General features: G+C 49.1%; 1 protein-coding gene across 3 annotated transcripts in view; it reads right to left on the bottom strand.

Moving 5' to 3' along the window:
- The window catches only part of LOC311123266 (inhibitor of apoptosis protein-like), a 47,771-nt gene that overhangs the window by 20,668 nt on the left and 15,008 nt on the right, over positions 1–12,095 (bottom strand). For all 3 annotated transcript variants that reach the window (XM_084197523.1, XM_084197524.1, XM_084197525.1), the window contains 6 exons: positions 8,831–9,113; positions 8,000–8,099; positions 2,455–2,533; positions 1,785–1,833; positions 1,242–1,354; positions 188–317 (listed from right to left, as the gene is read on the bottom strand). In XM_084197523.1, coding sequence (XP_084053649.1) covers positions 188–317; positions 1,242–1,354; positions 1,785–1,833; positions 2,455–2,533; positions 8,000–8,099; positions 8,831–9,113 — 754 coding nt within the window. The remainder of the gene's footprint in view (positions 1–187; positions 318–1,241; positions 1,355–1,784; positions 1,834–2,454; positions 2,534–7,999; positions 8,100–8,830; positions 9,114–12,095) is intronic.

The following is a 12,095-nucleotide window of genomic DNA, read 5'->3' as shown; positions in this document are numbered from 1 at the left end:
GAAGCCATCTCCTCGGCCAGCATCTCTCTCTCCTCCTCTCCCTCCCTCATATCAGCCGTACCTGAAGCCATCTCCTCGGCCAGCATCTCTCTCTCCTCCTCTCCCTCCCTCATATCAGCCGTACCTGAAGCCATCTCCTCAGCCAGCATCTCTCTCTCCTCCTCTCCCTCCCTCATATCAGCCGTACCTGAAGCCATCTCCTCAGCCAGCATCTCTCTCTCCTCCTCTCTCTTCTGGTCCTCGGCAGACAGCAGGTCTGAGACTAGCTCCTGGACGGTCTTGTAGTTCTCTCCGCTGGTCAGGATCTTACTCTGGACCTGGAGATTATAGACACACAGGACAGTGCTTAATAGAAATATATACTGAACAAAAATATTAAACGCAACATGCAACAATTTCAAAGATTTTACTGAGTAACAGTTCATATAAAGGAAATCAGTCAATTGAAATAAATTCATTAGGCCCTAATCTATGGATTTCACATGACTGGGAATACAGATATGCATATGTTGGTCACAGAGACCTTACAAAAAATGGGTCTCAGGATCTGGTCTCGGTATCTCTGTGCATTCAAATTGCCATCAATAAAATGCAAATGTGTTCGTTGTCCGTAGCTTATGCCTGCCATACCATAACCCCACCGCCACCACGGGGCACTCTGTTCACAACGTTGACATCAGCAAACCGCTCGCCCACACGACTCCATACATGTGGTCTGCGGTTGTGAGGTCAGTTGGACGTACTGCCAAATTCTCTAAAACGACATTGGAGGCGGCTTATGGTAGAGAAATTAACATTACATTCTCTGGCAACAGCTCTGGTGGACATTCCTGCAGTCAACATGCCAACTGCACGCTCCCTCAAAACTTGAGACATCTGTGGCATTGTGTTGTGACAAAACTGCACATTTTAGTGGCCTTATTGTCCCCAGCACAAGGTGCACCTGTGTAATGATCATGCTGTTTAATCAGCTTCTTGATATGCCACACCTGTCAGGTGGATGGATTATCTGGGCAAAGGAGAAATGCTCACTAACAGGGATGTTAACACATTTGTGCACAACATTTTAGAGATATACGCTTTCTGTGAGTATGGAAAAATGTCTGGAATCTTTTATTTCAGCTCATGAAACATGAGACCAACACTTTACATGTTGCGTTAATATTTTAGTTCAGTGTATTATTACAGACACACAGGACAGTGAGTCCCTCTGCGTAATGGAAAATAATTATATTATGTACCGTCTGCTTGACCAGGCCACGCTCAAATCCCATCTCTAGAGCCGACACTACCACCGGAGTGTTCATCATCACTGCATCTTCCGACCGCTCCTCACCTGGACCCAAGTTGACCACTAGAGGAGAGGAGAGGAGAGGAGAGGAGAGGAGAGGAGAGGAGGGGAGGGGAGGGGAGGGGAGGGGAGAGGAGAGGAGAGGAGAGGAGAGGAGAGGAGAGGAGAGGAGAGGAGAGGAGAGGAGAGGAGAGGAGAGGAGAGGAGAGGAGAGGAGAGGAGGAGAGAGGAGAGTTATTCTTCTGCCTGTTTAGCTAACTGGCTTTGAGTAAGATGGTCAGTCAGGTGTTCAGTTGATTAGCTGTAAACACAGCAGCTACTCTACCTGGGGTCCACATTAAACACAAGACAGAGTACAGAACACTTAGAAACAACAACAACAGAAGATTATATATTCAAAAAACTAATTCAAAAAACTATAATAATGTAATCGTTTTTTTTTGTTCTATATTGTCAAAACACCAAATGTCCAAACATTTTGATTGACACTCACTTGGCGGGTCCACAAACTCCCTGGAGATGCTGTCCCCATTGGTCAGGAGCTGTAGGGGGAGGAGCCAGGAGAGTTTACTTCCTGTTTTGACTGATGTTGAGATCAGTCAGATGATGGATCTTTAGAATCACAGCTCAACGTTCTACCAGACAGCTTGATGTTAGATGTGAATACGGTGTATAACAGGTCATTGGTGTTAGGTGTGAATACAGTGTATAACAGGTAATTGGTGTTAGGTGTGAATACGGTGTATAACAGGTCATTGGTGTTAGGTGTGAATACAGTGTATAAACAGGTCATTGGTGTTAGGTGTGAATACGGTGTATAACAGGTCATTGGTGTTAGGTGTGAATACAGTGTATAACAGGTCATTGGTGTTAGGTGTGAATACAGTGTATAAACAGGTCATTGGTGTTAGGTGTGAATACGGTGTATAACAGGTCATTGGTGTTAGGTGTGAATACGGTGTATAACAGGTCATTGGTGTTAGGTGTGAATACGGTGTATAACAGGTCATTGGTGTTAGGTGTGAATACGGTGTATAACAGGTCATTGGTGTTAGGTGTGAATACGGTGTATAACAGGTCATTGGTGTTAGGTGTGAATACGGTGTATAACAGGTCATTGGTGTTAGGTGTGAATACAGTGTATAAACAGAAGCAGGTGTTACCTGTTCAAAGAGCCGAGGGAAGCGAGCCTGGATCTGATGGACAAACTCCTGACCTTTCTCCTGGAGCAGGTACTCACACCTGGAGGTTACCATAGTAACATTAATATATACACACACCTGGAGGTTACCATAGTTACATTAAAATATACTGACAGGTTACCATAGTCACATTAATATATACTGACAGGTTACCATAGTCACATTAATATATACTGACAGGTTACCATAGTCACATTAATATATACTGACAGGTTACCATAGTCACATTAATATATACTGACAGGTTACCATAGTCACATTAATATATACTGACACCTGGAGGTTACCATAGTCACATTAATATATACTGACAGGTTACCATAGTCACATTAATATATACTGACACCTGGAGGTTACCATAGTCACATTAATATATACTGACAGGTTACCATAGTCACATTAATATATACTGACACCTGGAGGTTACCATAGTCACATTAATATATACTGACAGGTTACCATAGTCACATTAATATATACTGACACCTGGAGGTTACCATAGTAACATTAATATATACACACACCTGGAGGTTACCATAGTCACATTAATATATACTGACAGGTTACCATAGTCACATTAATATATACTGACAGGTTACCATAGTCACATTAATATATACTGACACCTGGAGGTTACCATAGTCACATTAATATATACTGACACCTGGAGGTTACCATAGTCACATTAATATATACTGACACCTGGAGGTTACCATAGTAACATTAATATATACACACACCTGGAGGTTACCATAGTAACATTAATATATACTGACAGGTTACCATAGTCACATTAATATATACTGACAGGTTACCATAGTCACATTAATATATACTGACATTAACACACACACAATGAGTTACCCAGTCTGAAGGGGATGAGTGAGTTACCCAGTCTGAAGGGGATGAGTGAGTTACCCAGTCTGAAGGGGATGAGTGAGTTACCCAGTCTGAAGGGGATGAGTGAGTTACCCAGTCCGAAGGGGATGAGTGAGTTACCCAGTCTGAAGGGGATGAGTGAGTTACCCAGTCTGAAGGGGATGAGTGAGTTACCCAGTCTGAAGGGGATGAGTGAGTTACCCAGTCTGAAGGGGATGAGTGGGTTGGCCCAGTCTGAAGGGGATGAGTGAGTTACCCAGTCTGAAGGGGATGAGTGAGTTACCCAGTCCGAAGGGGATGAGTGAGTTACCCAGTCTGAAGGGGATGAGTGAGTTACCCAGTCTGAAGGGGATGAGTGAGTTACCCAGTCTGAAGGGGATGAGTGAGTTACCCAGTCTGAAGGGGATGAGTGAGTTACCCAGTCCGAAGGGGATGAGTGAGTTACCCAGTCTGAAGGGGATGAGTGAGTTACCCAGTCTGAAGGGGATGAGTGAGTTACCCAGTCTGAAGGGGATGAGTGAGTTACCCAGTCTGAAGGGGATGAGTGGGTTGGCCCAGTCTGAAGGGGATGAGTGAGTTACCCAGTCTGAAGGGGATGAGTGAGTTACCCAGTCTGAAGGGGATGAGTGAGTTACCCAGTCCGAAGGGGATGAGTGAGTTACCCAGTCTGAAGGGGATGAGTGAGTTACCCAGTCTGAAGGGGATGAGTGAGTTACCCAGTCTGAAGGGGATGAGTGAGTTACCCAGTCTGAAGGGGATGAGTGAGTTACCCAGTCTGAAGGGGATGAGTGAGTTACCCAGTCTGAAGGGGATGAGTGGGTTGGCCCAGTCTGAAGGGGATGAGTGAGTTACCCAGTCTGAAGGGGATGAGTGAGTTACCCAGTCTGAAGGGGATGAGTGAGTTACCCAGTCTGAAGGGGATGAGTGAGTTACCCAGTCTGAAGGGGATGAGTGGGTTGGCCCAGTCTGAAGGGGATGAGTGGGTTGGCCCAGTCTGAAGGGGATGAGTGAGTTACCCAGTCTGAAGGGGATGAGTGAGTTACCCAGTCTGAAGGGGATGAGTGAGTTACCCAGTCTGAAGGGGATGAGTGAGTTACCCAGTCTGAAGGGGATGAGTGAGTTACCCAGTCTGAAGGGGATGAGTGGGTTGGCCCAGTCCGAAGGGGATGAGTGGGTTGGCCCAGTCTGAAGGGGATGAGTGAGTTACCCAGTCTGAAGGGGATGAGTGAGTTACCCAGTCTGAAGGGGATGAGTGAGTTACCCAGTCTGAAGGGGATGAGTGAGTTACCCAGTCTGAAGGGGATGAGTGAGTTACCCAGTCCGAAGGGGATGAGTGAGTTACCCAGTCCGAAGGGGATGAGTGAGTTACCCAGTCCGAAGGGGATGAGTGAGTTACCCAGTCTGAAGGGGATGAGTGAGTTACCCAGTCTGAAGGGGATGAGTGAGTTACCCAGTCTGAAGGGGATGAGTGAGTTACCCAGTCCGAAGGGGATGAGTGAGTTACCCAGTCTGAAGGGGATGAGTGAGTTGGCCCAGTCTGAAGGGGATGAGTGGGTTGGCCCAGTCTGAAGGGGATGAGTGGGTTACCCAGTCTGAAGGGGATGAGTGGGTTGGCCCAGTCTGAAGGGGATGAGTGGGTTGGCCCAGTCCGAAGGGGATGAGTGGGTTGGCCCAGTCCGAAGGGGATGAGTGGGTTGGCCCAGTCCGAAGGGGATGAGTGAGTTGCCCAGTCCGAAGGGGATGAGTGAGTTGCCCAGTCCGAAGGGGATGAGTGAGTTACCCAGTCCGAAGGGGATGAGTGAGTTACCCAGTCTGAAGGGGATGAGTGAGTTACCCAGTCTGAAGGGGATGAGTGAGTTACCCAGTCTGAAGGGGATGAGTGAGTTACCCAGTCTGAAGGGGATGAGTGAGTTACCCAGTCTGAAGGGGATGAGTGAGTTACCCAGTCTGAAGGGGATGAGTGAGTTACCCAGTCTGAAGGGGATGAGTGAGTTACCCAGTCTGAAGGGGATGAGTGAGTTACCCAGTCTGAAGGGGATGAGTGAGTTGGCCCAGTCTGAAGGGGATGAGTGGGTTGGCCCAGTCTGAAGGGGATGAGTGGGTTACCCAGTCTGAAGGGGATGAGTGGGTTGGCCCAGTCTGAAGGGGATGAGTGGGTTGGCCCAGTCCGAAGGGGATGAGTGGGTTGGCCCAGTCCGAAGGGGATGAGTGGGTTGGCCCAGTCCGAAGGGGATGAGTGGGTTGGCCCAGTCCGAAGGGGATGAGTGAGTTGCCCAGTCCGAAGGGGATGAGTGAGTTGCCCAGTCCGAAGGGGATGAGTGAGTTGCCCAGTCCGAAGGGGATGAGTGAGTTACCCAGTCCGAAGGGGATGAGTGAGTTACCCAGTCCGAAGGGGATGAGTGAGTTACCCAGTCCGAAGGGGATGAGTGAGTTACCCAGTCCGAAGGGGATGAGTGAGTTACCCAGTCCGAAGGGGATGAGTGAGTTACCCAGTCCGAAGGGGATGAGTGAGTTACCCAGTCCGAAGGGGATGAGTGAGTTACCCAGTCCGAAGGGGATGAGTGAGTTACCCAGTCCGAAGGGGATGAGTGAGTTACCCAGTCCGAAGGGGATGAGTGAGTTACCCAGTCCGAAGGGGATGAGTGAGTTACCCAGTCCGAAGGGGATGAGTGAGTTACCCAGTCCGAAGGGGATGAGTGAGTTACCCAGTCCGAAGGGGATGAGTGAGTTACCCAGTCCGAAGGGGATGAGTGAGTTTCCCAGTCCGAAGGGGATGAGTGAGTTACCCAGTCCGAAGGGGATGAGTGAGTTACCCAGTCCGAAGGGGATGAGTGAGTTACCCAGTCCGAAGGGGATGAGTGAGTTACCCAGTCCGAAGGGGATGAGTGAGTTACCCAGTCCGAAGGGGATGAGTGAGTTACCCAGTCCGAAGGGGATGAGTGAGTTACCCAGTCCGAAGGGGATGAGTGAGTTACCCAGTCCGAAGGGGATGAGTGAGTTACCCAGTCCGAAGGGGATGAGTGAGTTACCCAGTCCGAAGGGGATGAGTGAGTTACCCAGTCCGAAGGGGATGAGTGAGTTACCCAGTCCGAAGGGGATGAGTGAGTTACCCAGTCCGAAGGGGATGAGTGAGTTACCCAGTCCGAAGGGGATGAGTGAGTTACCCAGTCCGAAGGGGATGAGTGAGTTACCCAGTCCGAAGGGGATGAGTGAGTTACCCAGTCCGAAGGGGATGAGTGAGTTACCCAGTCCGAAGGGGATGAGTGAGTTACCCAGTCTGAAGGGGATGAGTGGGTTGGCCCAGTCTGAAGGGGATGAGTGAGTTACCCAGTCTGAAGGGGATGAGTGAGTTACCCAGTCTGAAGGGGATGAGTGAGTTACCCAGTCTGAAGGGGATGAGTGAGTTACCCAGTCTGAAGGGGATGAGTGAGTTACCCAGTCTGAAGGGGATGAGTGAGTTACCCAGTCTGAAGGGGATGAGTGAGTTACCCAGTCTGAAGGGGATGAGTGAGTTACCCAGTCTGAAGGGGATGAGTGGGTTGGCCCAGTCTGAAGGGGATGAGTGGGTTGGCCCAGTCTGAAGCGGATGAGTGGGTTGGCCCAGTCTGAAGGGGATGAGTGGGTTGGCCCAGTCTGAAGGGGATGAGTGAGTTACCCAGTCTGAAGGGGATGAGTGAGTTACCCAGTCTGAAGGGGATGAGTGAGTTACCCAGTCCGAAGGGGATGAGTGGGTTGGCCCAGTCTGAAGGGGATGAGTGGGTTGGCCCAGTCCGAAGGGGATGAGTGAGTTACCCAGTCCGAAGGGGATGAGTGAGTTACCCAGTCCGAAGGGGATGAGTGAGTTACCCAGTCCGAAGGGGATGAGTGAGTTACCCAGTCCGAAGGGGATGAGTGAGTTACCCAGTCTGAAGGGGATGAGTGAGTTACCCAGTCTGAAGGGGATGAGTGAGTTACCCAGTCTGAAGGGGATGAGTGAGTTACCCAGTCTGAAGGGGATGAGTGAGTTACCCAGTCTGAAGGGGATGAGTGAGTTACCCAGTCTGAAGGGGATGAGTGAGTTACCCAGTCTGAAGGGGATGAGTGAGTTACCCAGTCTGAAGGGGATGAGTGAGTTACCCAGTCTGAAGGGGATGAGTGAGTTGGCCCAGTCTGAAGGGGATGAGTGAGTTACCCAGTCCGAAGGGGATGAGTGAGTTACCCAGTCTGAAGGGGATGAGTGAGTTACCCAGTCTGAAGGGGATGAGTGAGTTACCCAGTCTGAAGGGGATGAGTGAGTTACCCAGTCCGAAGGGGATGAGTGAGTTACCCAGTCTGAAGGGGATGAGTGAGTTACCCAGTCTGAAGGGGATGAGTGAGTTACCCAGTCTGAAGGGGATGAGTGAGTTACCCAGTCTGAAGGGGATGAGTGAGTTACCCAGTCTGAAGGGGATGAGTGAGTTGGCCCAGTCTGAAGGGGATGAGTGAGTTACCCAGTCTGAAGGGGATGAGTGAGTTGGCCCAGTTTTGATAGTACTGGAGAGTCAGTAGTCAGCTATTTTCCAGTTATTCAACCTGCTAGTCACTAACACACACACACACACACACACACACACACACGTAATATGTCAGTGCTGTAAGGGGTGGTTACCTAGGGAACCATTTGGCGTGCTCCACCCAGGGGTCGTCACCTGACTCCCAGCACCTCAGACCCCCGTCACAGCAGAAACACTTCACATCATCATTACGCCCTGCAACACACACCATCATCATCATCATTACGCCCTGCAACACACACCATCATCATCATCATTACGCCCTGCAACACACACACAGGGTCTGGTTAGGAGGTGCAGAGGTACTGGTAAATGTTGAACAGGGTCTAGTTACGAGGTGCAGAGGTACTGGTAAATGTTGAACAGGGTCTGGTTACGAGGTGCAGAGGTACTGGTAAATGTTGAACAGGGTCTAGTTACGAGGTGCAGAGGTACTGGTAAATGTTGAACAGGGTCTGGTTACGAGGTGCAGAGGTACTGGTAAATGTTGAACAGGGTCTGGTTACGAGGTGCAGAGGTACTGGTAAATGTTGAACAGGGTCTGGTTACGAGGTGCAGAGGTACTGGTAAATGTTGAACAGGGTCTGGTTACGAGGTGCAGAGGTACTGGTAAATGTTGAACAGGGTCTAGTTACGAGGTGCAGAGGTACTGGTAAATGTTGAACAGGGTCTGGTTACGAGGTGCAGAGGTACTGGTAAATGTTGAACAGGGTCTAGTTACGAGGTGCAGAGGTACTGGTTAATGTTTGGGTAAAGCCCAGGGGAACACCAGGAGCTCCAAGGTTCCCCGAACACTTACAAGAACAGTGTCTATGGGGATACTAACAGGGCATTTGTTGCCAATGACTTACCTGGATAAAAATATATAAAATACATGTTAACTAAATGTTAAAGAAATACATGTAGATATTGAATATTTATCTCACCAACGTAGTAGAATCCTGCCTTGGCCAGCTGATCAGGGCGTACAGGGATCCGTAAGGGCCAGTGGACGAAGGTCAGAAGCCTCTCCTCACGCTGCAGCATGGCTGGGTTAGACACGTTACTGAGGCCGGGGGGGCCGGGGGGGCCGGGGGCCGGGGCTGCTGCACCCCTAGCCCCGCCCGCCAGGGACACGTTGTCGGCCCGGTCTCCTCTGACGAAGCGACAGTTGGGGTAATGCCTCTGGTGCTCCGACACAGCCCGGTCCCCTGGTTCCCAGTTACTGAGCTAGAGACACACAGAGAGGAAAGACATTCATCAATCATGTCTTTCGCTCTCCGGACAACGTGACAGGGAAGATCTTAATTGACCCGCCATTTGAGACATTTACCGGCCCCATATGCATTGGGTGCGTAAACCATTAGGGCGTCCACCCACGGTGCTCAGAATGACAGAAATCACCTTTAGATTATGGTCATTCATATTAACAGAACATGCAAATCCTGTAATGAAGCAGCCAATAAAAAGTAATTTTCAGAAATTTTGCCAAAATGCAATTTGCGGGAAAACACCATTCTAAACAGTGGACAACTACAAATATCTAGGTGTTTGGTTAGACTGTAAACTCTCCTTCCAGACTCACATGAAGCATCTCCAATCCAAAGTTAAATCTAGAATTGGCTTCCTATTTCGCAACAAAGCCTCCTTCACTCATGCTGCCAAACATGCCCTCGTAAAACTGACTATCCTACCGATCCTTGACTTCGGCGATGTCATTTACAAAATAGCCTCCAACACTCTACTCAGCAAATTTGATGTAGTCTATCACAGTGCCATCCGTTTTGTCACCAAAGCCCCATATACTACCCACCATTGTGACCTGTACGCTCTTGTTGTCTGGCCCTCACTACATATTTGTCGCCAAACCCACTGGCTCCAGGTCATCTATAAATCACTTCTAGGCAAATCCCCGCCTTATCTTAGCTCATTGGTCACCATAGCAACACCCACCCGTAGTCTGCGCTCCAGCAGGTATATCTCACTGGTCATCCCCAAAGCCAACACCTCCTTTGGCCGCCATTCCTTCCAGTTCTCTGCTGCCAATGACTGGAACGAACTGCAAAAATCTCTGAAGCTGGAGACTCTTATCTCCCTCACTAACTTTAAGCATCAGTTTTCAGAGCAGCTTACCGATCACTGCACCTGTACACAGCCCATCTGTAATTAGCCCACCCAACTACCTCATCCCTATATTGTTATTTATTTTGCTCATTTGCACCCCAGTATCTCTATTTGCACATCATCTCTTGCACATCTATCATTCCAGTATTAATATTAAATTGTAACTATTTTGCACTATGTCCTATTTATTGCCTTACCTCCATAACTTACTACATTTGCACACACTGTATATATATTTTCTATTGTGTTATTGACTGTACGTTTTGTTTATTCCATATGTAACTCTGTGTTGTTGTTTTTAATCGCACTGTTTATCGGACGGAAGCCACTCAGTAAAAGGCCCGCTTGGAGTTTGCCAAAAGGCACCTAAAGGACTCTCAGACCATGAGAAACAAGATTCTCTGGTCTGATGATACCTGTTTTTCCCTTTGTCATTATGCGGTATTGTGTGTAGATTGATGAGGAAAAAATCTATTTAATCAATTTTAGAATAAGGCTGTAATGTAACAAAATGTGAAAAAAGTCAAGGGGTCTGAATACTTTCCGAATGCACTGTATGTCGGGGTCAATGGAGGGTCGATAAGAACTAGGTGTATGGAAAGTTACTGAGTGAGACAAGGGTCCCTGTGCCTAACAGCGCGGCCTGAACCGAGGTCCCTGTACCTAACAGCGCAGCCTGAACCGAGGTCCCTGTACCTAACAGCATGGCCTGATCCGAGGTCCCTGTACCTAACAGCATGGCCTGAACCGAGGTCCCTGTACCTAACAGCATGGCCTGATCCGAGGTCCCTGTACCTAACAGCATGGCCTGAACCGAGGTCCCTGTACCTAACAGCGCGGCCTGAACCGCGGTCCCTGTACCTAACAGCGCAGCCTGAACCGAGGTCCCTGTGCCTAACAGCGCGGCCTGAACCGAGGTCCCTGTACCTAACAGCGCGGCCTGAACCGAGGTCCCTGTGCCTAACAGCGTGGCCTGATCCGAGGTCCCTGTGCCTAACAGCGTGGCCTGAACCGAGGTCCCTGTGCCTAACAGCGTGGCCTGATCCGAGGTCCCTGTGCCTAACAGCGCAGCCTGAACCGAGGTCCCTGTACCTAACAGCGTGGCCTGAACCGAGGTCCCTGTGCCTAACAGCATGGCCTGATCCGAGGTCCCTGTACCTAACAGCATGGCCTGATCCGAGGTCCCTGTGCCTAACAGCGTGGCCTGATCCGAGGTCCCTGTGCCTAACAGCGCAGCCTGAACCGAGGTCCCTGTACCTAACAGCGCAGCCTGAACCGAGGTCCCTGTACCTAACAGCGTGGCCTGATCCGAGGTCCCTGTGCCTAACAGCGTGGCCTGATCCGTGGTCCCTGTGCCTAACAGCGTGGCCTGATCCGAGGTCCCTGTACCTAACAGCGTGGCCTGATCCGAGGTCCCTGTGCCTAACAGTACTGTTACACCCCTCCTGGTGTGTATTGTATCAATGTTCCTCTTTAAAAAGTGTTCTTTAAATGTATGTTCCTTACTAAATACATTAACAATACTGTCCATCAGAATGTGTTGTTAGGTGGAAAGTTATTTGGCTACAATTTGATTGTTTGAAGTGTGTATTTATGATTACTTACTAAATAAGTAGTGTTTAAAGACCCTAAAAAGCTATTATAGTTTACCATTTGTAAATAGGTAATGTCTATTTGTTCCAGCTGCGGCCCACCACTCAGATTATATTTTGGCCCACCACCCAGATTATATTTTGGCCCACCACTCAGATTATATCTTGGCCCACCACTCAGATTATAGCTTGGCCCACCACTCAGATTATATTTTGGCCCACCACCCACATTATATCTTGGCCCACCACTCAGATTATATCTTGGCCCACCACTCAGATTATATCTTGGCCCACCACCCAGATTATATCTTGGCCCACCACTCAGATTATATCTTGGCCCACCACTCAGATTATATCTTGGCCCACCACTCAGATTATATCTTGGCCCACCACTCAGATTATATCTTGGCCCACCACTCAGATTATATCTTGGCCCACCACTCAGATTATATCTTGGCCCACCACCCAGATTATATTTTGGCCCACCAAGTCCAAA

The sequence above is a fragment of the Coregonus lavaretus genome (assembly GCF_964263955.1).
Source record: "Coregonus lavaretus genome assembly, contig: HAP1_SCAFFOLD_407, whole genome shotgun sequence".
NCBI classification, from domain to species: Eukaryota; Metazoa; Chordata; class Actinopteri; order Salmoniformes; family Salmonidae; genus Coregonus; species Coregonus lavaretus.
The sequence above is the reverse complement of the archived record's forward strand: the minus strand, read 5'-3'. Positions and strand labels throughout refer to the sequence as shown.